At 45.4% G+C, this 27,305-nt stretch overlaps 1 protein-coding gene across 15 annotated transcripts in view; it reads left to right on the forward strand.

Annotated features, from left to right (window-relative positions):
• The window catches only part of ANKS1B (ankyrin repeat and sterile alpha motif domain containing 1B), a 1,093,604-nt gene extending 1,069,018 nt beyond the window's left edge, over positions 1-24,586 (forward strand). For 8 of the 15 annotated variants that reach the window (XM_063076110.1, XM_063076113.1, XM_063076112.1 and 5 more), the window contains 3 exons: positions 4,334-4,471; positions 20,768-20,935; positions 24,476-24,586. In XM_063076110.1, coding sequence (XP_062932180.1) covers positions 4,334-4,471; positions 20,768-20,935; positions 24,476-24,586 — 417 coding nt within the window. Of the gene's footprint in view, positions 1-4,333; positions 4,472-20,767; positions 20,936-24,459 lie in introns of all 15 variants that reach the window. The other 7 variants (XM_063076111.1, XM_063076114.1, XM_063076116.1 and 4 more) reach the window with 2 other exon arrangements.
• The last annotated feature ends 2,719 nt before the right edge of the window (positions 24,587-27,305 follow it).

The raw sequence follows: 27,305 nt of genomic DNA on the forward strand, positions 1-27,305 counted from the left end.
CATGTGGGAAGCCAAAGTAGAGAGATCGTATTTAGAAGGGTAGAAGGAGGACATCACGTAAGGCTGTACTGGGGGAGGTGGACTGCAGAAGGCTCAGAAACGCCAGCCGGGGCAGAAGTCGCAGAATATCCACAGTAGAAGGATCCTCCTCCAGTTTGGTACAAAAGGAACTGTGCTCAGATACTAGATTCTAGCCATGCTTACAGTGACATCTTTGGGTGCCACTTTGTTCTACTGCAAGACCACAGCAGGAAAGGGGCAGATTGATAAACTCCAGAGTCCTGTTTTTGCCTGAGATTTCCCTCACTGAGAATTGTCTTGGTGGGCCACCTTGATTCCAAGCAAAGGGCTTGTGAAATGTAAGCATATTTGAAGAGCTCACCGTTTCGGGCATTAGTGGCCACTAAGCTGGTACTAAGGCACAACCAAAAGACACACCTTACTCATACTTTATGTTTCCATTGTACTTTATTCTTCAGCAGTGCTCTCCCAACCATTGTATCTCTACCCTGCCCTGATGAGCTCAAGAGGGTTGTCTAGTCTGCACCGAGCTGTTGGAGCACCTGAAGGCCTCCGTCTCTGGACTGAGTGCTGCCCGGCACTCCCACGGCCTGTCGGTCATGGAGAAGCACTAAAACGTGACTTTCCCGCTCCCTAACTTAAGCTTTTTCTGTTACTTCACAACTACCTTCCACCAATTACTTTGAAGTGCAGTGGATAATTATGTGTTAATTACTCGTCCCTTCCTGTTAGCCCCCATTTAGACTATGCAAAAGATGAACCCTCTAGCGAAGAATTTCTTTCCTTTTATTCTGATAAATAAAGAGCTTTGGCAGAGTTCATGGGGAAGGGTTAAGTGCCTAGTTATAAGCTCATAAATGTATTGCCTAGCAACTTAGGAACAAATTGAATCACTAATCCTGCTTTAAGAAGGAAGAAGCAGAAAGTGATCTTGAATTGGAAATGGAACTTGGAATAGACTTAGTACTAAAATGTTTTAGATAAATCACATCAGTTTTCTGTAATCCATGACCCAGAGGTAGCTCTAGCAGGAAATTCAGCCCAGAAACTGCAATTGTTTAGTTACAGACCCTGCTTCAGATCAGTGGGGTCTTCCAAGAGGTGACAGGATGCCCACGTCCAGCACTTGACTGAGGGTGGGATCCCATTTCATATTCCTGCACTAACTCCCTCCTCAGTCTTCCCATCTGACTAAATTAGGAATGATGCAGTGCTGAGGTTTGTTTTTTGCTTTTGTATTTTTTGTTTTTTTGAATGCCAACTTCAACAAAGCTTGTGCTATTTTTTAGGCACAAAATAATTCGGAACATTTGCCCAAACAAGTGCACGTTGTTTTTTATAGCACATACTTCTCCTAAGAAGCATGGTGTCACATTAAGACCACGTGAAGGTGCATGTGCTGTTCCTGGCAGCCCTGTGGCCCTCAGTCTATTCTGGGTCCCCTCTCTGGAGGGGACACTGCAGCCTCTCCCTAGGGAAAAGGGTGGCCTGAGGAGGAGACTCGGGAGAAAGGCCCCACCTGCGGGAGCTCCGAGACGAGAGAGGCACATCTCCAGCTGCATTGCTGCGCTCCACTTAGAACCACCGTATTAATTAGCTAGAGCAAACAATTCTGCTCTACACCCGCTAGCCAGACACCTCTTTAGCTGTTTTTCAACATGATGAAAGGCAACAGACGGGCAACATCTCTCTCTGTTGAAGGGTCATAAGCTGCCAAACTTTCTATCGCAAATAAAGGGCAGGGTGAGCCCCTCCCCAGACTTCCTCTTGGGTCTTTTGCAAGCTCTGGTCTCCTTAGAAAATGCTTAGAAAGGGAGGCTGACCGACATAGGAGGAGTCCAATTTTAAACTGAGGCACATCACCCGTACCCCAGGATGAGGTCACCTTTTCATTTGTGGAAGAACAACTAATTGATGCGTGACAGGAGGTGGAAAGAATGTATTCTTCCTTGGTTTCTGCAGATCTAGCATCCTTGGTCTTGGATTCATCCTATGTAGAGAGAACTGGCTGCACCATCCTGCAAAGGTAGACAAGGCAGACTGGTGGTGGGATTTCAGTAGTGACATCCCAGGTCCTCACTGCATTCTAGCACTGGGCATATATCACAAAGTTCTGTTCAAAAATACCTCCCTACATGGGCTATCAATATGAATTCAAGAGCATATTTTCTTAAATGCCAGTTCAGATGGTTAAATATCAGTTATTTTTACCCAAATATTGAATATTTTTATTAGTCTGCTTTCCTCCTAGCTTAGACCGTGGGATCAGAGGAATAAACATTTCAGCAGTGGGGGAGGAAGCTGATTTTGGAACATGGAGCACTGCAGAGGGTAGGCCTCAATGGGCAGTGGAAAGAGAGGAAGACAGAGCTCCAAAGATCCACTCTACCTACTATGCAATGTTGCCCAGGGCCCCAGTGCTGCCACACACCATGGAAAATCATCAAAAGTAGCCTCCTGAGAATTGGCAAGATTCAGGGAATTCAGTGCAACCAAAATCACAGCGCACTTTTCACTGTAACACTTTCCCAAGAAGATGATCTACTTTATGCTGGCAAAGGATCTCGAGAACACAGAATGCCAACTTAGTTAAAAATCGGAGCCAATGCTCTAGTTCCTGTGACAGTGGATCCTGGACAGGTGAATCCAAGTCTGCCCGGACTTCCCAGGGTAATGATAGCCCCAATCAAAGTGACAGTGAAGGCTCTCCACACCTGCTAACACCGTGCCTTTGAAGACAATGTTGATTTTCCCATTCAAAGTTCATTTTAAGACTCACTAGTTCCTAATTTGGTTTTCTTCTTGAAGAAGTGCTATCTGAAAGCCAGAAGAGGATCGTGACCTTCTATTTTGAAACTGTATCTTGCAATAGAATATTACTTGTTTACAGTATTCTAATTTCAATTTGAGTTATTTTTGACAGAGCACTGCATGTGGTTTTGCAGACAGGGCCCTAGTGAAGAATATCTTAATTTAATTTTCTTTTATGTGTTAATTCTGTAATTGCTTCCCAACCACAGAGCTCAGTAGAGTGAGGGACATGAAGTACTTGCTGGGGGTGCTGGCAGGAAGGACATTTTATAAGCGTTTTTAGGCATTGATGAGTATACGCAGAACACTACATTGCCGACAGGTTATTTAAGACTGTGCAATTAAAAAGTAATTAGGGTAACTAAAGCATTGAGGGTTTTAGATCTATGACAACTGTAAAAAAAGAGAAATGGGATATTATAAGATAAAAAATGATGGCACTATTATGTGAATTTTTTTGCTTTTTTAAATACATCTATGTATCCAAAGAAGTTTCTAGCAGGGTTTGCAGCCAAGATGATACTCCAGGGTTATTTTGTGCTTCAGAACAATGGTACTTAAACCTTTCCTCCCACCAGTTATTCTCGGAGGTGGGCAGGGATGAGGGTAGGGGAGAAGAAGGCACAAAGACATGCTAGAGAGAAAAAAACACAATTCTGTTAAACCAGTAGGAGAGAGGTGGGGATTGATAAAGGGCGTTGTGATGCATTTGCAAGAGCCTGAGCTCTACCGTCAGACCCCAAATTCCAGTCCCAGCTCCACCACCTGCCCTGCAGAAGGCATTTCAACTCTCTGAGCACCAGTGATGGCAACAGTGAGTAGCACCCACCTAACTGCACATGGTGGGTGTAGTTAGGAAAGTGTCATAGCCACAGGGACCTGAATCAAGCAAGGTGTCCAAAACCTAAATATTGCAGTGTGGTGCTTCCCTTATGCTGCCCCTACACCTCAGCCTCCACAGAATCCTTGAGAGAGAGCACCTTGAGGCTTCTACCTGCCTGCTTCATCCCACAGCTGCCTCTGCTCTGGGGGAGCAGGGGCGGGGGGCAAGCGCAATGCCAAGGGACTTGGACAGCCCCCCCCATCAGAGTTCCTCCCACACATAGCAAGTGACAGAAGATCTTTTCCAGACAGAATCAGCAGGAGGCAGCACTGCATATGTATAGGTGGACGTGGGGAATGGAAACAGTAAAATGCTTGGTAATTACTGTTTTTTAAAAAAGTGTCTGCCTGCCACCCAGACTGCTTCCGTGCCCAGCGCCTGGTGAGAACCGCTGCTCTAGGATATGACTATTTTAGGTTGTTTTTAATTAAAAGAAAACATTCCTTCCAGACCTGGCATACATTTGCCCACGAATAGTGCATTGGAGCACTTTGAATGTTGCTGATCTAGAACATTCTAGAATGAAAGAAAGCATCTGCTTCCCAGATTCCTTGTCTTGGTTTTAAAATATGCTGATTTGCAAAGGAAAACAATGGTCATTTATATCATTTCTTCTAGAACATAATTGCCGAGCATGAAATTCGTAATATCTCCTGTGCTGCCCAGGACCCAGAAGACCTCTCAACATTTGCTTATATCACAAAAGATTTGAAGTCCAATCACCACTACTGTCACGTGTTTACTGCCTTCGATGTGGTGAGTACCTACTCTCTTGGAACAGATTAAATGTTTCCCTAAATGTGCCTGGATTTTATTGAAAGCCCAAATTATACTTAATATACTAGCTTGGCTGATTTACCAAGTATTAAGATATACCAAGTGTACTGGTTTGCGAGGGCTGCCGTAACAAAACACCACAGACTGGGTGGCTCAAACAACAGAAATTTATTTTCCCACAGTTCTGGAGGCTGGAAGTCCAGGAACAAGGTTTCACCAGGTTCAGTTTCTTTGATGCCTCTCTCCCTGGTTTGCAGATAGCTGCTATCTCCTGTGTCTTCACGTGGTCCTTCCTCTCTGCATGTTTGTGTCCTGATTTCCTCTTCTTATAAGGACACCGGTCATATTGGATTAGGGCCCACTCTGATGGCTTTGTTTTAAATGAGTCACCTCTTTAAAAGCACTGTCTTCAAATACAGTCACATTCTGAGATACTAGGGTTAGAGCTTCAACATACGAATTTTGAGGGGTCACAATTCAGCTCATAACATCACGTATAAAATATTTGGGCAGACTCAGCTTTTCTGAGATTCTTCTATATTTTCACTCTTCAATTTAGAATTCGACCCCTACCTTGTATCTCGACTATCATTTCTCAACTACTAACTTCACTTTTCAGATGTGAGAAATTTCTTTCTTTCTCTGGTGCCAAAATACAGTAAAAGTCCTCTAGCCTCCTTGTTCTTTCATGACATCTGTCGGTTTCTCCAGTAGCCATTTCTAATTACTAGGGCATAACAGGCGTGTTTGCCTCATACAGTACTTGTGGTTTTCTGTATCATTCAGAAATTAGTCTTATGGTGATATCGTTATGGTGTTATGCTACTTATATCCATACTTGTCATTAAGCCTAAAAACTAGTCCATATATTATAAACTTGGAAAATAAAAACCATTTAAGAAAACAACAAATGTTCTTTTTAGATAGATATACCTTCAAGTCAGCACAGATCGCTTGAGGGTATCTCTAAAATAGTATCTTGGGCATTCTTTAGTTGAAGCAGAAAGAACAGGTATGACTGTAAGCCTGAAATAATTTATAATCAGAAAAATTTGAAAGTGCCACTTTGATTATTCTGCTCTGCTCACTGGGTTTGAAATGTTCATACTTAAAGAATTAGAAATCATAATGTAGTATATTCTCAAGAGGCCAGCCCCTGGTTCAGTGTCACGGGTAGAAGACAGTCTGAAGCCATCTCTTCCAGTTCTGACAAACACCCGTGGGCCGAGGCTGACCATAATCCAACGTGGACGCCATCCCGAGGCCTGGGGGCCCAGCTGCTGCTCAGAGCAGTGAGATCAGGCCGCACATTGCTCACCCCTCTCCATTTTTGAAGACTGAAAATGGGGAAGAATGCTCATGGGCCTTTAAAAAAAAAATTCCTTCTCTTTGGGAAAGCATGAAGAAAATAATAGAGAAGTAGTGTGTGCTAACAGCAAAGACTGCAAAGCAATGTCCTGCAAGGCTGTTCTAAGCATCTCCGGACACGTTTGTTTGCACGGGATTAATGTGTTGATTAAAGTCGTCTCGTTCAAGGTTTATGACATGCAGTATTAGGTTTCTGGTGCCTTAAACATAACTTGCCATTCTTGTGGAACTCAATTGTTTCATTAAGTAGTCACATTTCATCCAGTCCACATATATTTTGGTTTGCATAAAACACTTTTCTCTGTGAGAGTTGGATTGTCATCACAGAAAAGAACGGGCAGACCAAAATTCACATCCCACATCAGCTACCTCCTCATTCCCTCATCTTAGACAAGTTGTGGGACTACTCTGAGTCCCGATTTCCTTATCTGTGAAACAGAGACAAGGATGTGTACCTCACAGGTTTGCAGCAGGATTGAAGTGAAAGGATGTGTATAGGGTGCCCTGGGAGAAACAAGTGTCCCATGTCAGCTCTTCCCACCTCCTGCCTCACCTGCTGACGTCAGCTGACAGCCTCACCCTTTTTCTGCTGAAAGACCTAAGAAAGGTTAGCCAGAGTGCATTTATCACCCACAGTTTTCCTGCTGCTGTTGTAAAAGAATTGAAAAAGTAGATGCAGTCAATAAAAAAAAAAAAAAAGAAACCATAGAAAGAAAACATTGACTCCAACTCCAACAGACCTTGCTTCTCTATATGATGTTTTTGTTGAACATCAGTATTAATATTGATACTTGTCAGGGTGAATTCCAGCCTTTCCCTAAATATTCTGGCATTTCTTTCAGTAAAATTGGTTTTCGATGTATAATTTGCCTTCCTAAGAGTATCGCAAGCATTGTTCTATATTCAAACTAAAAATGTCTGTGGGCCATCTTCCCCCTGAGTTTGTTAGTGATTTATATGTGACACCAGAATACTGAGGTGAAATGTGGGGGGAATAGTCAACTGTTTAGTCTTATGATCACCATGCTGTCCCTGATGCATTTGGAAAACGTGTGAATTTCTTCAGCTTTTATCTTTCCATCCAGATTTAACGTAGATGTTCACTAGCTTAGGACTCTCATATCAGCTCCAAAGGATTCTTATCTTACACAAATCCACCATTTTAATCCTCTCTGGGTGAACACAGTTTGTCTGACTTCAAAAATAGTAACAAAGGCCACCATCCTTGACCTGGGGCTTTGAGCAATTCTGAGATGCAACAAGCTTTGCTTGCACTAAAAAAAAAGCTTCTTTGAGCATGGGTTTTTGTATCTTTATGTAGGGCAGTTCAATATCCAGTCCAGTCTTGAAGTGCTAAAATTCTTTTGATATGGATCAGTCTCCTGGGCTGCCCCAAATGGCAAAAAAAAAAAAAAAAAAGAATACCTTATAATACTTCAAGTACACATTTAACCTTTTAGCCAATATGATATGTATGAGTACATATACATTTTTAATTGGAAAGTTATTGCTGCTTTAACCTTATAGACCTTTTATGGGTCACATGTTTTTATGTACTATCATCATATATCACATGTTTTTATCTATCATCAAGAAAATTCAGTGATGTCTAGGAATTTTCCAGTCTACAGATAGTTAGATTTGAAATTTAGAGCATTTTCCCGCAGAAATCCTGTGGTCTGGGAAGGGAGGTCCAAAGCCCCCTACAAAAGCTAGGATGTGAGTTTAACATAGTTTACATACTACGGGACACTGCCAAGCTTGAACACACTCAGATGTGAGGAGAGGGTGGTGTGTGCAGAGCTTCCCGAGGTTATTTGGCCATGCCAGCCTTTTTGGGAAAGCATCTTAGAAGGGTGCTATTCCACAGAACACATTTTGGAAAATGTTAAGCTTGACAATCTCAAAGCCTATTTCCATTACTTTGAATCTGTGATAAATTTATCTTGTGATATTTCCAGTTTTAAATGACAGGTAGATGAAAATAAAAAACCAGAGCAAAAAATGGAATTAGGGTTATCGAGAACAAAAAGCCAGTACATGCCTCCAGGCAAACACTGAGCCTCCTCCGTATTCTGTACTCTTGCTGTCGTGGGAGCACATCTCTATGCACGTCTCTAACTTGGTAGGCCTGAAACACATCTCGCCCACTGCAGAACAAAAGGTTTCCCAAACTTCACCTCCTGGACAGTGAAAACTCAGGAGGAGAAGGAGCAGTATGGGTGTGTAGAAAAGAAGGATGTGTTATGAGACTAGATGTTGGGAAGGTTAAAAATCAGATCCAGCTTTTCTGTCCACCACTCTTATCTCAAATGGGTGGTGGGGAATTCTACAGACGTGATTGCATGAGGGGGAGTGGGTGTTTCAGTGGCCACCAGATCCCAAGACCACAGTGATCTTCCTTAGAAAGCCACAATAGGTAAGAGATAGATATAACCAAGGTAATTTGGAAAGTATTGTCTTCTATATTTTACTCAGTTATTCTAGATTTCTCAGTAATAGAGGTGACATAGGTAGATCCGAAAGATTTTGATGCATTCTCTGTAGAAGTATTGGATTTGCTTTTAAAATCTGAGAGGGGCCTTATTCAATAGTTTTAAATGTTGATGAACAGTTTTCTTTTTTCTTTTTTTTTTTTTAAATAAGCATTCAAAGCCATGACTTTGCTGCTAGACCCTTGCTAACTCTCACTTCTCTTTAAAGAACATGTTTGCAGTCTTTGATATTTTTAACCATGCTCATTTTTCTCTTACTTGCAACTCCAAAATTCTGTAATCTTCAGCGTGCAGCACATGGTGTGGCCAGGACTGGCTCAGGAATACGGAGGGACTGGTGAAGTCATGGAGCTGGTGGGCGGTACATGTGGGAGACGGTGCTTCCTCATCCCTTTGCTTTCTTGGCTGAATGTAGGCCATGAAAGGACCTAAGCTGGAGAAACAGCAATAACAAAATGCAGGAAAACATGGTCAGGCAACTGTGTGATGGCATTCTATAGTACTCTGCCATCAACACGCACCAAGCAAGCCAACGTACAGGGAAGGACTCTCTAGAGTCAATCACATTGTCATGATCAGGGAGACCCACACCAGCTTCTGACTTTGCCTCTGCTATAAGTTTGTTTTTTAGTTTTCCCATCAGTTTAATGAAATTTAAATTCCTGAATTCTTCCTTAAACTGAGATTGTTTCAATGCAATAGTTTGAGATTCCTGAAGAAAACTACTTACGGCTTATGTTGCAGAGGTTGTCCCACAAGGTGGGGACCTTAAAGGTGCAAAAGAACATTTGCTGTTGTTGTAGATGTTAATTGACCTCTGACAACTAAATTAATATTATACATGGAGGTAGGTGGCCTCTCTCATTCTGTTTCTCGTTTTCTTCACCTGAAAATGGCCCTCAACCTATTTGGCTGTGATACTGTGAAAACAAATGGCAATATAAGATGATGTAGAAGTGTCTGGAGCCCTAAAGATTGAACTGTAACACTTGCCCTGGCTAGTCTTCCACATACAAAGTAGCAACCTGCAGGGAAAGTAGAAGCCCCTCCCTGGCCCGTCCAGCCAGCTGACACTCATCAGCAAGTCAGCTGCAGGAGGGACATACAGGGTGCCCTGACTGAATGAAAACAGAAGCACTCCCAGCCCTATGCCCACCATGTCCCCACAAAAAGAACAGATAAATTAACACTGCAGGCCTTCATGGGTCCATGTCTCCTCTCCCATGGCATAAATCACTGAGAAAGAAGTAACCAAGCCATCATGCCACCAAAGGTGGGTGGGTATTCAGAGATTAATAGACTTTCTTTTGTTCTCTCATCCCTATTTTTTTTTTTTTTTTTTTTTTTTTTGGATAGAAATTATCAGTGCTGGGCCGAGCCCGTGACGCACTCGGGAGAGTGCGGCGCTGGGAGCGCAGCAATGCTCTTGCCGTGGGTTCGGATCCTATATAGGAATGGCCGGTGCACTCACTGGCTGAGTACTGGTCACAAAAAAGACAAAAAAAAAAAAAAAAAAAGAAATTATCAGTGCTTTAAAATTGATCCCATTTTTTGTAAAGTTAGAAAGAAAGTGGGCATTCTAAACTTTTTTTCACAGTTAGATTGCTTTGCAGCATTTATACGTGTATCCATTATATGTCTCTCCTAAATAACTGAAAAGTAAGTGTCATGTTTAGGGGTGTGGTCTTTAGAATCAGCCTGGTTTGAATCCCAGATCAGCACTTCGTAGCTTCACAGTTTGGGCAAGAACGCCTCTAATCCTCAATTTCCTTATCTGTAAAATAGAGATAATAATAGTACCCACCTCCTATGGTTATTGTAAGGATTAAACAAAGTGGCACATGCCTATTTCCAGAACATCATATTCAGTAAATCTTAACTGCTCAGGATGGGGAGCGTGGGGTAACAGTTATAGTGATGGTTGTATTCTTGTCGTCAGACCCTGTGTGAGGATTTGCAGCCTACTTTTTAGTTTACAATATACATTTGCTGCTGTAGTATTCCACACCTGAGGCAAAAAGTCAAATTCTGTAGAAAATACATTCCTGTATTTACTGAGTGCCTACCATAGTCAGGCAGAGGCCCCTGCTCTCCGGGAGCTCATAGTCCAGTTGGAGGAGCAGAAGCATAAACAAATAGTTACAATAAAATCCCATCCATGCTACCCTGGAGTTGTGCCAGCACCCAGCAGGGCAGGGTGTCCCAGAGGAGGGACTCTCAGGCTAGAAGCTGAATGTTTAGTTTGCATGAACATGTGGTTGGTCGGGAGGCATGACAGCTCATTAATCCACTTCAGAATGATAAGCTTGGGGCATTAGGCAGCATCAGCGATAAGCAAAGAAAAAGCCATTTATATTTACTGGTTTACTAAATAAACCAAGGAATTAGACATGTCCATTTGAGAAAGATTATTGACAACAAGAGTTAACATAAAAAGGGTTTGAATTTGGCAAGTGGCCCATTTTCAAGGCTTCACAAGTAAGTCAAGAGTTTTCTGCAGCTTCCAACAGGAGCTTTTACTTTTGAAGAGGGAGAGAGGTTGAAATCTGGCCAATGTCTCTCCTGTACACCCTTTGCTCAAATCCTTGCCAAGTAACAGGATCAAGACTGGGTTTCCCTTATGCCCTGGCAGGACAGTCCCTCTAGGATGAGTGGGATAGGCCTGCTGGCCAGCAACCTAGGCTGAGGTTCCAGGAGAACAGGTGACCACGGGCCACAGTGTGTGATCTCCACAGAGAACCTAGAATGCTTGAGGAAGCAAGTCATGATTTAGCAAGCAAGGCCCAGCCTCCTGCACTTGGGGAGTCAGGCATGAAATCAAACCGTAGCAGATACAATGCAATGCTCTTCCACCTTCAAAAATCTGGTTTTTGAAGAACATTTAATGGCATATAAACACACTTCATGATGTAATGTTGCGTTCATACATTCATGATACAATGTGAAAAAGCAGTTTATGAAACTTCACAGAAAGTATGGTTCTAATTTTGTTTTAAAATTCACATATATAAATATTCATTTAGCTTATAAATACAAATATAAAAAGAAAATACATGAAAATGTTAGCAGTAGCTATATCCCAACAGTGGAATTTTATAAATAAATTTAATTTTCTTCTTTATTCTCTGTATTTTCAAAATGTTCTGCATCTCTTTTAATTGGGGGGAAGAGGGTACAGTAATTTCATGACTCTTGTAGGTAGTTCAAATTAGCCCTAAAGAAGCTACCTGAATTTTGGCCAGTTAATATGTCCATCCTGGCCCAGACAGGCATCTGAGCAGAATTGCTGATATTTATTCCTAAATGCGGAAGACCTATGATTGGGCAGTATTTACCTCTAAAAATATAATCTGTAAAGATTAATTTCTGGCTGGTACTTGAGAGAACTAACTATAGGTAGAGCTAAAGAGATGTCAATGAATTCTGTGAACATTGCTCAGAATATTCTCAAAGTTATTTTTGCCTCAGGACGTGGGTGAAGCAAGTTGTAGATGCGGCTTACCCCAGGTCTTAAAAAACAAGAAGTACAAGCAAAATGTAGCCTGAAGAGAAATGCGGCTTCTTTCTGGAGACTCCACTGAGGACCCAGATCGAACAACACTTTGCTTTGTCTTCAGGCCCCCTGTGGCATGGCTGGCATGTGTTCCTCAGGTCTGCCTGGGGAGAGATGACAGGAACGAATAGGCTCTGGTCATCCACACTCACCCTTATCTTATCCTGAAGGGGCAAGTCCCCTTATCTTAGGGACCTACCGGGCAGCTTCTTTTCTTCAGTTTATCCAACAAACATTTGTTGAGCACCTAGGATAGTCAAGCGCTAGAGATGTAAAGCCAAATGAGACGCAAGCCCCTCAAGTAGCTCAGTCAACTGGGGAAATCAGAGCAGAAAGAGAACGTCATAAGCAATGCCATGCAGTAAGTCAGCGTGCCCAAGGTGGTCTGGGGCTGCAAAGGAGGCCACCTAACTTAGCCTGGGGGACAGGAAAGGGGACTCAAGGAAGGTTCCTGGAGGATCCAATGCTCCAGGTGGGTCTTCAAGAATGAGTAATTCATAAGGCAAAGGTGGGAGATGGGAGGTGGGTGTACTACCAAGAACAAAAGCCATTTCATAATAGACAAAATACTTGGCCATTTGGAAGAGCTTTGGGGTTGCTTGTTGGAGTGAGGATGTTTTCTGAGATGAAAAGCAGCCCTTCTCTCAGCACTGGCTGAGCCCTGCAGTCTGGCCTTCAGATAGTGGCAGCAAGTGTACATGCATCACTAAGCTGAAGCTTTGGTTGACTGGGTAAAAGACAGCCGATAGCTTCTAATCAGAGAAACCTGGAGCTCGCATGGTGAAAGGAACCACCAGGCCACCTGGACCAGGCCCACTTCTCAGTGCCATCTCCTCAGTGGCAGTGATGGTTGCCATAGGTAGGTAGCCCCTGGTGCATTTAGCCCACTGCAGGTGATCCAGGGACTTTGCTCATGGTCTCTGTTCCCTGATACCCACTGGCATGACAGGCCCTCGAAGGTACCACACAACACCCCAGGCTTCTCCATCCTGGGCTCCCATGTGCAGATGCAGCCCTTGTCTCAATATATCCGTGTCTGCACCCTTTTCATGGTGTGGGTGAGCCTTTGCCGACCTTGGGAGGTACCTCTGCTGACCCTGGAGGCCAAAGAATAGCCAGGTCTGAGCCTGTCGCTCTCCCATGTTGTGGAACTGACACATTTGTTCCTTCAATTCTGGTCACAAAAATGTGGCTGTTGTTTTAATGCTAATGGAAAGTGCTGCTAGACAGGTGAGAAAGGCCCTCTCGTACAGAGCAGCCTCACACCTGAGCCAGAAGGGCCCTTTCTCCCTGGGTGTCCCCACCACTCTCAGCTCACTTCATTTTTTGCCATTGTCACCAGGTGATGTGGCGGCTTGTGTCTGACATACCTTGTCATCCAGTTTGGCAGTAATGGGTTAAACAAACCCTCAAATAAGTGTTTAAGTGAACAAACGGGCGCTAGTTATACCATGCCTCATTCCATAAGGGATTTAAGGCAGCCTGAGTGAATAGGTATGATAAGGCTGAAAATATAGATACACACAAATCTGAAAGGAAGATCCACAGGAGGGAAAAAGCTTCAGCATTGATATGCAGACCACAGACTTCTGTATAGTTATTAGAGCTGATCTCTGGCTCTGAGCTTTTGGCTCTGAGCTTCCTGGAGGTCAAGGCAAGGCAAATAGGGAAATACTGTAATTACATGCTCCATTTCTCTGAAAGAAGAGTGTAGCCCTTCCTTTCGGGAAAAAAACTTCAGTGAGACTTAGGTACAAAAGAACTTTTTGTCCTGCATCCCCATGAGAGGATATTGTGTACTAGTGTCTGCCAACATTCATCCAGTGAATTTCCAAAACACAGATGGTTTCTTAGAGGGTCCCTTAATGAAAGTGGGGTCGGGACACCAGCAGACTCATGAAAGCCATGAAGGCAGGATAGCACAGTGGCACAAAACACTGGCTAATCTGAAGTCAGATCTGGGTTTGAATCCTGGCTCTGCCATTTACTAGCTCTGTAAAGTTGGCCAAATTAATCAATTTCACTGATTCTGAGTTTCTCACATGTAAAATGGTTTATTATTCCATTTCTGTTGCTTATAACAAAATACTTGGAACTGGGTAATTTGTAAAGAAAATGAAATTTATTGCTTACAGTTTCAGAGGCTGGGAAGTCCAAAGTCCAGGGAACACATCTGGTGAGGTGTCTTCTCTGGTGGTGGCTTTACAGCAACTCAAGGAATCACATGGCAGAAAATGAAGGAGCAGAGAGAGAGATAGTTCTTTGTGCACTTGCCTTTTAAAGCCCTCAGAACCACATCCCTGACCACCATTATTAATCTATTCACTAGGGCATGGTCGTACAATCAAATCACCTCTTCGAGGCCCCACCTTTCAATTAGCATGATAGGACTTCCCACTTCCACCCTCAACAGTTGCAGTGGGGATTTAAGCTTCGATGAGTTTGGAAGGGCATTCAGTCTTGGCAATGGGGATGATAATTCCTCCTCTATAAGGTGGTTGTGAGGGCTAGATAATCCACAGAAGGCACTTAGCCTGGCTCCTAGGATGTAGGAGGTAATATCATGTGGTAGTTGCTACTGCTGTTGCTGCTACTGCTTAATCATGACTATGAGAGGAAATGCAATATAATTCAAGTTCACAGGCGGTTTGGATTGGTGCAGGGATCAAACCTAGCATACTGAAAAGAGTAGATTGACTGCATGTCCATAAGTTCATGTCCACATAACATTTTTCAGTTGGGTTGGGTAGAAGTTGGACTGTAGAAGATTGACTGTTTGCTGTGTGCTTGGAGTAGAGTTATTGGGTTTGCAGGTTAAAGGAAGAGCTGGGTGTTTTAAAATTCAACTGAGCAGATGTTAGAATTGACTTCCATTGTGAAAACTGAGGAGCCTAAACAAGATTCTTGGCCAACTAGATGGCCAGCCGCTGGTGCATGGAGGTGAGCCATGATCACACCTGCAAATGGAGCCTGGATTTCACTAGAATAAAGTAACCAGTCCTCTCAGCCAAAGAACGAAGATATTCAGAATCCCAGTGTAATGCATGAAGAATGAATAAGATGATTTTGAACTCAAAATTTTTCTTGTTTTTAATTAGCAAAATGGAAAGGTTGCTTTTAATGACTGTAAAAATTATTAATCCTCATTTAAATAAAGTTCAAAACATATATAAAGAAGAATAAAGAGAAAAAATCCACAATCTCAACCCTCAGTGATAACTTCTACTCGCATTTTGATATACACCCGTTTTCTATGTACATATTTAGATGCCATCTATGTATATGTTCATATATTTTTACATACGTACAGTCATTTAACCAGTTTTTTTAAATGACTCAGTTTTCATTTTAAATGGCTGTCTGGTATCCCACTACATGGATCTATGTAGTTCACTTAATCAGTCTCCTAGTAATGAAAATATTAAACACTGTAGTGAATGTCCTTGTCCATATGCCATTGAACCTTTTAGCCTAAAAGATTTTCAAACTAAGACACAGAAAAATCCTAGTGATGTGCAGTTAATACAAATTAATTACCTGAGTGGCCAGAGCTTTTCCCAGGGCACAGATTGCCCACAGTCTGTGATGCAGTTTTTCTAATAGCAGATTGATGAATATACTGGGATGCAGCCTCAATGACTGGGATGCAGGAGGACAGTGGGGGACCTCCCTTTAGCTCTCCAGGAGCCTCCTTTGGAACTCACAAAAGACTAGATGGGTCCTTTCACTCCCCCAGATCATTCAGTGAGCACTTCCTGGACACTTTCTATAGGCTAGGCACAGGCCAGGCACCAGGGACACAGTCCCAACACATGGATGGAGCTCAGTAAATATCCATGGTGATGTTGCACTGCAACCCCAGCTGCCTTGAGGAGCCCACAGTAAATATAAGTTGGCCTGCACATTTGCATAAGAAAAACAAGTTTGCATCCCCTGATTACAATTAGGATCTATCTTTAAGACATGATGCTTCCTTAAGTTCCTCTAATGTAGCAATTCTTAATTCACAGATCAAAATCCCTGGGGAAGGGAGGAGGAGATTTTGTTGTGTTCCCTGGGGGGCTGTTCCCCACTGAATTGGGCCTCCCCGCCCTTCGCTGCTGGAGATGGGAGTGTTGCCCCTGTCCCTCCATCATCCTCGGGGCAGGCCAGGGTTGAGAATCCCTGTGTTGATGGTTCATGTAAAGTCACAAAGGACACCTTTGCCTGGAGGCTGCCTCCCAACTGGTGCTGGCATGAGACCCAGGCAGATGGGCCTTTCGGTACCCTCTCCCCAGCCAAGTTGGATCGGTCACCTGGGAGCTTCATTATTTAACATTAACAGTTTACAGAAGCCTTTATTTTATCTCAAGGATAGTTCTGAGGTGTAGTGGTCAAACGCATGGCCTATCAGAATGACTAGATTCAAATCCCAGCTCCACCAGGAGTTGACTTCCTAAGCAAGTTTTTTAACCTTTCTGAGTTTAATTATCTCATGTGCAAAATGAAAATGTTGGGATTTAGCATAGAGATGTTGGGGTTAAATGAGATAGTCCATGTAGAGCACTTAGCATGGTGCATGGCACACAGTAAATAATAAATGTTGGCTGGTATTGTCATTAGGTTAAATATTATTATTAGTGATTCTCAAAACAATCCAGTATGGTGGCTACTGCATGTGGAATTATCCCCATTTTAAGATAAGAAAACTGAGGCTCAGAGTATGCCCTTTCCAGTCATCACCCCTTGTGCCTGCACCAAACACACACACATGTGCACACACATGCTACTTTCTATCACTGGTGGTCTGTGTAAGGTAGAAAATACTTCCTCAAGGCCAATTGCCGTAATAAATGCATCTCAAGAGACTTATGCTAGAAAGGCCAAGGCAAGTAAGTATCTTCCAATAAGCTACGTGAGGCAGAAGGAGCCAAGGCTGGAGACAGGCCAGGTCACAGCATTGAAGAGCTGCAAGGTAATGAATGTAAAAAGCTCCACAAGCTTGGATTTATGCCCAAGGGGTGGGGTAACTAGAGATGAGAGTGTGACTGTGCTAACTTAAAAGGATATTGTAACTCTGTGATTTGAGCCTCAGATGTGAAAGGACACCTTAGTGCTTACTATGACCCTGCAACCAGGATGGGTCACAGGCATTGGCTTGCTTCCCACAGCCAGGGCCCTATGCTAAGTACTATTCGTTACGGCTCAGGCTGACACTTCCTCTTCATGCTGCCTGCATGGGAGTCCAGCCAGCCTTCTTTTGCATCACATGGTGGTCCAGTTACCTATTGTGTGACAAACCACCCCAAAATTTACCAGCATGGAACGATATCTATAGTATTAGGTTCATGATTCGGTAAGCTGGGCATTTGGGCAGGTCAAGGAAGCTCTGCTCTTCTCTGCTCAACGACCCCTGGGGTCTCAGCTGGGGTGGCCCAGATGGCTGAAGATGCTGGGGCCATCTGTGGGGCCTTGAGTCTTCTCCATGTGGTGTCTGCTGGAGCTCAAGTGTCCTGCTTGCCTCTTTCACTCCCAAATCTGGACCCTGGGCTGGGCTGGCTGGAACTGCTGTGCCCGTCCAGGCAGCCCCTCTTTGTGGTGATCTCAGGGTGGTCAGACTCTTGACACATGACTGTTCCCCCAGAGTAAGAGTTCCAAGAGGCCCAGGAGGAAGCTGCATGACTCCTTACGATCTAACCTCATGAGTCCTAGCACCTCACTCCGCCACATCCTACTGGTCAAGCAAGTCAGTAAAACCAGCCCAGATTCAAGGAAGAGACTTGACCTCTCAACAGGGAAACAACATGGCATGTGCAGGGAAGGGGAGAGTAGATGGGGCCATCTGAGAAAAAAAGCTGCCACACATGGGTAGGGGCGAGAACATGGGCTTTTGAGTTACAGATATTGGTTCATATCACAGCTGTGTAAATTTCCATCTCTGTGATGTCTGGCAAGTTACTTAACCTCTCTGAGCCTCAGTTTCCTCTGTAAAATGAGGATAATAATATGCTACTGCACATGATCGTGGTTACAACTTACATTAGATAAACATAATGATTGGCACAATGCCTAACACCTATTAAGTTCTCGTTTAATGGTAGCTGTACTACAGCAATAACTAGTAATGTTATTACTCCAGCTTGTCCTTTGGATACTCATTCATTCATTAAGCAAGCAGGCATTCAGTTGGTGCCTGCAATATGCCAGGCATGGGCCTCCCACATTGCGAGGATAAAATATTGAAGGCAGAGGCAACTTGGGCTTTCAGATTTTTGGGGCAACATCACTGGCTCTCTTCGGTGCCAGCCAGCATTGTTGGGGTTGGCAAGGCTGCCTTGAAGGAAGGACTGAGTGGGGCTTGTCACCTAAGCCTTTCTGATATTACAATATAGTCTTCAGCCCTGTCCTAGTAGCATCTCTTCTCATGACAACAATTCTCCTCTCATTTTAAATAGCGGGGATACTAATAGAAGAGGCAGGAGAAATGAACCTGCAAATGAGGCCTCATCCTCCAGGCCAATGTGTGTCCTTAGGTCCCATCTGATCAGCATCTGTCCCTGAGGGGCCCTAGTATGTAGGGACAGGCAGAGCACTCAGTGGGCATCTCGGCATCCATGGACCCTCCCTGACAACCAGCACCCGTATTTCAAACATTAAGACTACAGAAAAGATAGGAAAGGTAACAATGTCCAACTCTTTACTATGTGTAATCATAAAAGAAGAGTACTCTAGGGCATTCTAAAATAAAACAAAAGCAAGATATCAAGGAGAACACAAGCCAAACCAAGAGAAGCCATTTGACAGGAAACCTCAGTCCCATAGCCTGGTCTCTGTGTCTTATTTGAGCAGTTTCCTCATACCAGGAACTAATTAAAAATAAAAGGGCAGAACTTCTAACCCATATTCTTTCAAAACCTTTAGGCTTCCCATAATAGTCTTGTGAAAAATCTCACTTGCTCATATGAGCATCTCTGACTTTCATTTGAAGACGCTGGCGCTTTAAGTAGATCTCACTTTCAGGAGCTTGTTTTTAGGTTAATGATAAAGGAATTCACACTCATTAAGCTCCACTATTCCAGCATCTAAAGTCTGCGTGTTATAAAATCACTGAATCTCACACCTTTCCCTTAGTCCAATTTCCCATCCAGAGCACAAATATCTGTTCCATGCCCCTGGCAGGGGACATCAGCCACCTTTTGCAGCAGTGGTGAGCCAGACCCAGAGCCTGCAGCTCATTCTGAGACTGCAGGAGTCTGAAGCCCCATCCGCCCTTCTGAGGGGACCCACGCGAGCCCTGAGAAGCGAAGGTGACACTGATGCTAGCGCTGAGTGTGGGCAGTGGAGAGGGCTCAGCCTTCTTTGTGCAGTGATGGTCAGAGCTGTCTCCCAGTCCTCCTCCGCTATCATTTGTTGGTGTGTTACTAATCTGCTGGTCTGACTCATCCTGGAGGCAAACACAGGCTCAGTGCTCATCTCAGGGAAGTGCTCAGCTCACAGTGCAAGGTCAGCATCTCCCACAAGCAGCATCTGTCTCGGAGAGCCATTATTCCTAACAAGTAGTTCAAAGGAGATAGACACATCCCCTGCCAAACCAACTCTTGAGCTCAGTGGCGTTTTCTCCACTGAGTTCTAAGACCATGACAATTGATCTAGCATTGATCTGAAATCTGGTCAGTCCAGAGCCCACGGGCCTCTTCCACATGGCTTCGGAAGTCTGTCCTGCAGCTCCCTCTCCATCCTCACCGAGTGGGAATGATCCCAAACACTCTTCCCTAGAAATGTGGGAGTTAGGCTCCCAGTGTGCCTGACTGGGGTAGAGGAGGGTAGGAACTGAGAGGGCTTAGTTGCAAAATCAGCAAAGGCAGAATGCTGTTCCTGTGATTTTTAGAAACCACGAATACTCTAGAGACATTCATCAGAATGAAAACCTGGTGCAGTGACTTTAAGAACATTCCCTGTGATCAGCATGCATCCACTTCTTCGATGCACTGTGACTCAAAATGCTGGGGGGACCCTGCTTCTTTGGGGTCAGACAGTCGTGTTTTCTCAATGAGAGAAAACAGGATGGAGCTGTGCTTGGAAGAGAAGGCAGAAATCAAGGATACCTGTGTGGAGAAAAGAAAGCTAGAGATCATCTTGAGAGAAGGACTGATTATTGAAGGGCCTAAGGAAACAGCCTTCTCGCGGGCGGGCACTGCTTGGCGTGACATTCTGGCTGATGTGATGATACATACAGAGTGGACCCACAGGGAGAACAAATGCCTCAAGAAAGCTCTGGATAATCGGTGCTGTCTGAGCACTGTGTGCATGCTGGCTGCTTTAACAGTGAGACGCCACACCAGCATGACTAATGCCTCTCCCCTCAGCCCAAATTAGATTGTGATTGTGTTTCATAGATGTTCCCTGAATCACAGATGTTTGAGGTAAAAAGACCCAAGCTCCTCAGGAACACCTCCCGTGGTGTGTGTGGGATCATCCTGGCAGGCCTGGCTGAGAATATGACTCCGAGACTCAGCTGGAACTCCACAAGGACCCCCTGCCCTTCCAAGTCCACGGGAGCAAACCTTCCACAAGGGGAGCCTTGCGTGGAGCTCCTGGGCCTATGGGCTGTGGCCCTGCTCCTCGTGGGATTAACTGGGGAGCTGCCTCCTAGTGTGGCCGTGAGCAGGGATGTCACATCCGTGACCAGTGCCTTGTGTAGGCTCTGAATGGGGCCTGGAGCGTCCCCTTCCTCCTAGATTCCACCGGCTCAGTGCCACCTCAGGTGCAGCAGTTCGAGGTCCCTGTTAGTTCACCTCCCCGGGTGTTCCTCAGCCATTCCCTCATTCCTGTTTGTAGTGTGCCTGTGGTAAATGCTTTCTCATTTTATTTTCCTTGCAGAATTTAGCCTATGAAATCATCCTGACACTAGGACAAGCCTTTGAAGTCGCTTACCAGCTAGCACTACAAGCAAGGAAAGGGGGACACTCCTCCACACTTCCAGAGAGCTTTGAAAGTAAACCCTCCAAACCCATCCCCAAGCCCCGTGTCAGCATTCGCAAGTCGGTGGTAAGTAGAAAAGACACGGGTGTCCTAAAAACCTTGAACAGGAGGGAAAGGGGGCTGCTGACCAGGCCCTTCCGTGGTGTGGGTGCCCTTTGGAATCCAGGCCTGCTCTTCTTTGTCCTTTCTCTTGCCCTCCTCTTGGTGTGTGTCTGTCATCACAAAATCTTGGAGGGACCATCTCCCTGAACTGGAGGCTCCAGAGAAAATTCCACTTTCTCTGCCACCTGCCACAACCCCGTGCGTGGTACTGGGTGCTGCTGTTGCTGCAGTCCTTGGTGAATCTTATCTGAAGTTTCAAGAAAGCTGGGGAGCAGCATTCCCTGAGGCTTGGGCTGCCATGCCATCGGGGCAAAGCCTCTCGCAAGCCTCAGCCTCCAGAAGGGTTTGCAAAGGGTCACAGTACCAAGCTAGAAAGAACTGGGTGACGCGCAGGCTGCTCTGCTCCGTGCAAGGCCCGTGTGCTTCCTCTCGGCAGCTGAGGCTTCCTGCAGAGTGCAGCCTGTTCAGGAGGTGCGGCCCCTCCTCCTCGTCATCTGCCTTCCTCCAGGAATTTCCCCCCTTCCCTCCCACAGGCTCTGCAGACATCCTGTCCCGACAGGCTTGCATGACTTCAAAGCGGCCTCCTCTGGTGGTAGCAATACCCCAAAGCTGGAAGGTTCCCAACCAGCCTCCCATCTGGTTTCTGCACCGGCGGCTGCCGTATTGCATCCTAGAAACGCGGGACTCACACTGGGCGGGCAGCACCCCCCAGAATGCACTGCTCTCACGCTCCCGAGTCCTCCCATCTGTAGCTCTCTCCTCCCACCAGCCCTATCTCCAGTGTCATAGGAGAAGAGCAGGAATTTTTAACCCTTGCAGGGAGGTACCTCTTCCATGACCATGCAGCTTCTTGTTTACAATCTTCTTTTTGGCCCCTACTCCTGTCACCTTTCCTGGCAACATCAACCTTCACAGGGATGACCCTCCAGCATCTGTCCCCTCTGTTCCTGGACAGCATATTTCTGGGACCTTCTCCTCTGCCCCAGCCACTCACTCCCGTTCCCATGGCTCATTACTGATCTTCGCCAGGAACCACACCTCCTCTGATATCTTTATTTCAAACACCACACTCCAACCCCTGGTCCTTGCACCTCAGCACCTACCCAGCCCTACTGGCTCCCAATTCTCTGTCTCCAGCCCTGACCCAACCCCAGAACTCCAGACTTCCATGTCAATTTCTTCTTTGACATTTCCACTTTGATATTTAACAGACATCTGAATATTAGTATGTCCAGAACAGAATTCTTGATTCTTCCCTCAAAGCCGTCCTTCTCTCCATCTTCCCCAGCTCAGTAAATGGCACAACCATTCACTAAGTTGTTGAAGCCAAAATCTCCAAGTCATCCTGATTCCTGCCTTCCTCTCACCTCTATATCCATCCAGCCCATGAGTAAACCCCATCCGCTCCACCCCTGAGACATATCTCACATCAGTCCATTCCTGTCCACTTCCTCTGTCACTCTTCTAGTCCAGGCTGCCCCCAGCTCTTGCCAAGCCCACACCTCCCAATGGACTCCCTTCCTGCACACAGCAGGGGTCAGATCACGGCACCCTGTGCCCCAGATACCCTGAACCTCACTTCCCGCCACACTCCTCGTGGACCTGCAGGCCTTGTCGTTCCTTGAATGTATAATGCTCACTCCTACCTGAGGCTGTGGTGCCACCTGCTACCTCCACCTGGAATATTCTCCCCCTGATCTCAGCATGGCCAGCTCCGTCTTACTCAGATCTCAGCTGCATGGAGAGGCTTTTCTTGACCACCCAATCCGAGGTAGATACCCAGTCACACCGAAGTATCTCACCCCCTTTTAATTCTACGTAGCATTTATTAATTGAGGTTTTTTGCTTATCGCTTGCTGATTGTCTTACCCCACAAAAATGTAGGTTCCATAAACACATGGACCTCGTCTGTTTTGTCACCACCAGGGCCAGGCCCATAGCAGTGAATATCTGTGAACATCTGTGGGTGAAGAAGTGAGGGTCTCTGGATGGATTTAACAAATACATCTTTGAGAATGATCAGGCTGTTGAATGTCCAGGAATTTACAGAATGTTTGGGGCTTAGCTCTTAGACTAACGTATTCATTCTCAAGTGGACGAGATCAGCCTGTTCAGGGCAGGTGCCTGCATCTGACTGTCCTCTGCTCCCCATAGACTTCTTCCAGAAGAGCACCAAGGGTTGGGTGCCCTAAGTGCTCGCAGAGTATTCACTCCAGAAAGTAGGAAAATACACACTGAACACTACAGTTGTTCTCTACCTGCCTCAAGGTCCGTCCCCCTCAGCTGGTGGCACTTTCCATTTCCCTCAGCTCCAGCTGTTTACTGTTAAGAACCATTCAGTGACTGCTAAGGACCTGTGACGTCCTCCCCACGGCCTAGTGGGGACAAAAAAAGATCCCGAGCACAGCAGGCGGCGGGCAGGCGGGCGGTGGAGACCTCACCCGGACCCCTCCTCAGAGCTACCGGCTCAGACCGACCCCAGGAGGGACCTACCTGTTTGTGGGTGCGGGGACTAAAACCACTTCAGAGATGTCTGGGTTTGGTTCAAGGCGCAGCCGCCCAGGCCTCTGCCTGCCTCTTCACCCTGGGCTGTGTCCCCTCCCGACCCCCGCTGTGCGAACTGACCGCCCCTCGGGTGACCTCGCACAGGCTGTTCCACCTGCCCCAGAGCCCTTCTTCCCGCCCTCCCCAGCAAGGCAGACGCCGCTGGGCCCGCAGCTTCCCATTCAGACATGACCTCATTCTTCCGATGATATTTATTCAACAAGTACTTACTGTGTGCCTGCTGTTTGCGGGGTCGTCAGGAGCTTTTCTAAGTTTTGCAGAAACAGCAGTGACCAGAACAGACAAAATCGCAGCGTCCGGACCGTACGCTGTAGTGCGGGGTGAACCCCTATGATGTACGCGGTAGTAAGTACCGTGAAGAGCAAAGCAGGAGAGTAGGAAAGTCGGGACTCCTTCGCAGGGGTCAAAGGTCAGGCTTCTACGACGAGGTGGCGCTAGGGTGTGAGGCGTGCGGGTGTCTGGACCACAGCGAACGGCGAGGGCAGAGGCTGGGGTGGCCGCGGCGCGCAGGGACAGCGAGGACGCGGGGTGGCAGGGGCGCAGGCAGGCAGGGGGACTGGAGGTCATGGTGAGGAACAAAACGCCGTTTTGTTTTGACTGTGATAGAAACCGCCGGGGGCTGAGGGCTGGGAGCGCCCTGGCCGGACCCGCCTCCTCCAGGAAGCCCCCCTGGCTTGCCCGCGCGCACGCGCCCGCCTAGCGCGCTCCCTCCCCCTCCTCCCCGCTCCCTTCTCGGCGTCGGAGGTTTGCGTCTGTGTCCGCCCCCCCCGTCCCCGCCCCCTCCCGCGCCTGGCCGGGACTCCGCGTGCCATCACGTGTGTCCCGCGGAGCCACGTGGCGGCCGCCCCGCCGGGCCTGGCTCCTGCCGCGGGCTCCCGGGCGGCGGCCGCGCGCACGGCACGGCGACCCGTGACGGGCAGCAGCCTTTCTGTTTTAAAGCAGATCGACCCCTCTGAGCAAAAGACTCTGGCCAATCTGCCGTGGATCGTGGAGCCGGGACAGGAAGCCAAGAGGGGAATTAATACCAAGTATGAGACCACGATTTTCTGATACCCGCCGTCCCCCTCCTCGCGGTGCCTTGCTCGCCAAGCCGTCGGGGCAGCCTTTCCTTCGCGCCTCGTTCCCACCCAGCCCAGGAGGAAACTGCTCTGCTTGTGTGGCCTGGTCACGGGCCACAGGCCGCCGGCCCCTCCTGGGGGAGTTCTCTCTGCACCAGTGGCGGAAAACGCAACCAGACTTTCCAGTCGCAAGCCCCCCTGAGAGGCTTGACAGGGGTTCCCCCCCGCAGAGGCTTGACAGGGGTTCCCCCCCCCCAGAGGCGTTTGACAGGGGTTCCCCGATGCCCCCAACTCCCCGCCCCCACCGCCCAACGTATTTCTACCGACTCCACCCCAATACTTGCTTTGCTTTATTTGGGGGTAATACCTTTAAAAAAAAAAATGTAAAAGGGATCTCTAATACTGCCTAAAAGTATAAAAATCTTGGAGTTAGATTTTACTGTCAGCAGTTTCAAAGGTAAAATCAGAGCAGAACTAACCCCCAAAACATCTGTAAAATCATTGTATCACTGAGTATCATTTAATGCAAAAGGACAAAAACGACCACCATGTTCGCCAGGAAATTCTGTTTCCCACTTTCTATCTTTGTGGATTTTATATTTAATCAACTATGTCAGATAAAGAAAACCTTTAAACCTAAATGATTGGTTCAAAATTTAAGAATGATTCAAAACAGGAATTTATTATGCACAGGAAAATGTGTCTTGTATTAAATATTTTTATTAAAAGAATGTTTCATTAATGCATTGATAGAAAACTAGCTTAGTTGTGAGGGATGTTTCTGGTTTCATTTCAAATGACTACATTTCTACTGCTACTACCAAGAGGACTGGCTCAGTTGTGGTAAAATACCAGTGATGCTCACCAGAGCAGGAGATTCGGGCATGCAGACTGGCTTTGAACCGAAAGTGCTGATGCAGCCATAAGCCTGCGAAGATTGCTTTTTGAATCTTCACAGTGTTTTAAAAAACATGTTAAAGAACTAATCTAGGGCTCCTGCTGTCAAGATTTCTGTCATGGAAACCTTGTTTGAGAAAGGTGTTAATAAAATTCTATTGCAAAAATTTTTTTTCTAGAAAAAATAAATACAAAAAAAAAAAAAGAAAGAAATTCCAAAGTAATAAAACTTTTCTCGAAACAAAAAATGTTTGCTTACTATTTGATTAAATAAAATTTACTTACATTTCTTTAAGGTATTTTAATTTTTTTAATGTCTCTGTGGAGTATTTGTATGATACCATAATGTATATTTATGTAGAATCAAATTATATAAACAGTACCAATATAATTATAGAAAAAAATAACATTTAATGTATATTGTTCTAACCAATCATATTGTGAATCATTTTGAAGTTCATTATAGAGATATTGATAAATTGTGGAATTGTCTTAATGTTTTTTTATTAACCAATATTATTTTAAACCTGAGATTATCAGTTACATTCATCAGTTGGTGAGTTTTAAAGAAGAATAACTTTTATTTCAAACTGACAAATGTATATGGTTTTAGTTCAGTGTTGAAGAATTTTAATACAATATTAAATTACTTGAACTGAAGAGTTCCTTGTATATATTTTGCCTATTCACTGTTGATATGTATGTAGTAAACTGAGGGTAAAATAACACTGAAATATGGTACCGAAAGGAAATTGTATAGGAGCAAAGTAAATAGGAGCTTTACTGAAACCGAAGCATATGTGTAAATAAGCTTGGGCTTCCAGTTATAAATTTTGTAATTTTTGTCATTATTTATATCCTATAAAAAAAAAAGCACACAAAATAAAACAAGTTGTACAGCCACTGGTGCTTGGCATCGTTCTGTGAGCACCTCCCTACTTCCATTTAGGAGCAGAACCAAAGGCCCAGCCTTAGCAGCCACAGTGAAAGGGATTTTTTTCATTGGCAAAATTGTTGAGAAAATTTGCTCATTTCCAAGTTCATCCAGGCTGAGAAAGATACACTGGCCTCTGCAGCTTGAATTTCAGCCAAAAGCCCCACTGTCTTTCTTTAAAGTGGGTTGTAAAGAGAAATTGTCAGAACAGAAATATGTAAAAGAGAAAGGATCACTATACTGGATTGCTTTTATAGTACAACGTAGATCGTATGTTTGGAAAAACACTATCTACACATTTAACAGACCTTTCGTTTGTCCTAAAACATGTGTGCCAGCTCTATATCAAATGACATGGAACCATGTTAAAGCCACTCCGGATTCTGTCTGTAGTCCGTGATTCACACTCCGTATTCTGTGACCTTCAGGAGAAGGTCTTTCTGTTGCTTGATCCAAGTCGGTTACCCTCAGAAACCCAGGCCAAAGCCATCTCAGAGTGTTAAGAGGGGAGCTCTTAACAGGCAGAAGCCTGGGGTTTTGAATCCCAAAGAGCTAAAATCAGCCTGAGATGGGGTGAGATTTGCCCTGAGAAGGGCGGGTTCCCTGAAGGAATGTTTGGGCTGAGATTCTCAAGTGTATTGCTTCAACTAGGCTAGTTTGGCCCGTTTTTGTTTGTTTGACCACCAAGACGTCAAATGTGTGTTTGTGTCAGTAATGGTCCCAGCACGAAGCAAATGGCACACTCCAATTGGGATCGTGTAAGAATGTAATAAATAGCCTACTTGCACAGGTGTTGGTAGCATGTGGGGAAACAAGAAGCGGGATGGGATAGTGTCCTGGGCTGGTCCCAGCCTGCGGGGGAAGAAGTCTGTGTGGAGGG

This window comes from Cynocephalus volans, chromosome 12 (assembly GCF_027409185.1).
Source record: "Cynocephalus volans isolate mCynVol1 chromosome 12, mCynVol1.pri, whole genome shotgun sequence".
Classification (NCBI taxonomy): Eukaryota; Metazoa; Chordata; class Mammalia; order Dermoptera; family Cynocephalidae; genus Cynocephalus; species Cynocephalus volans.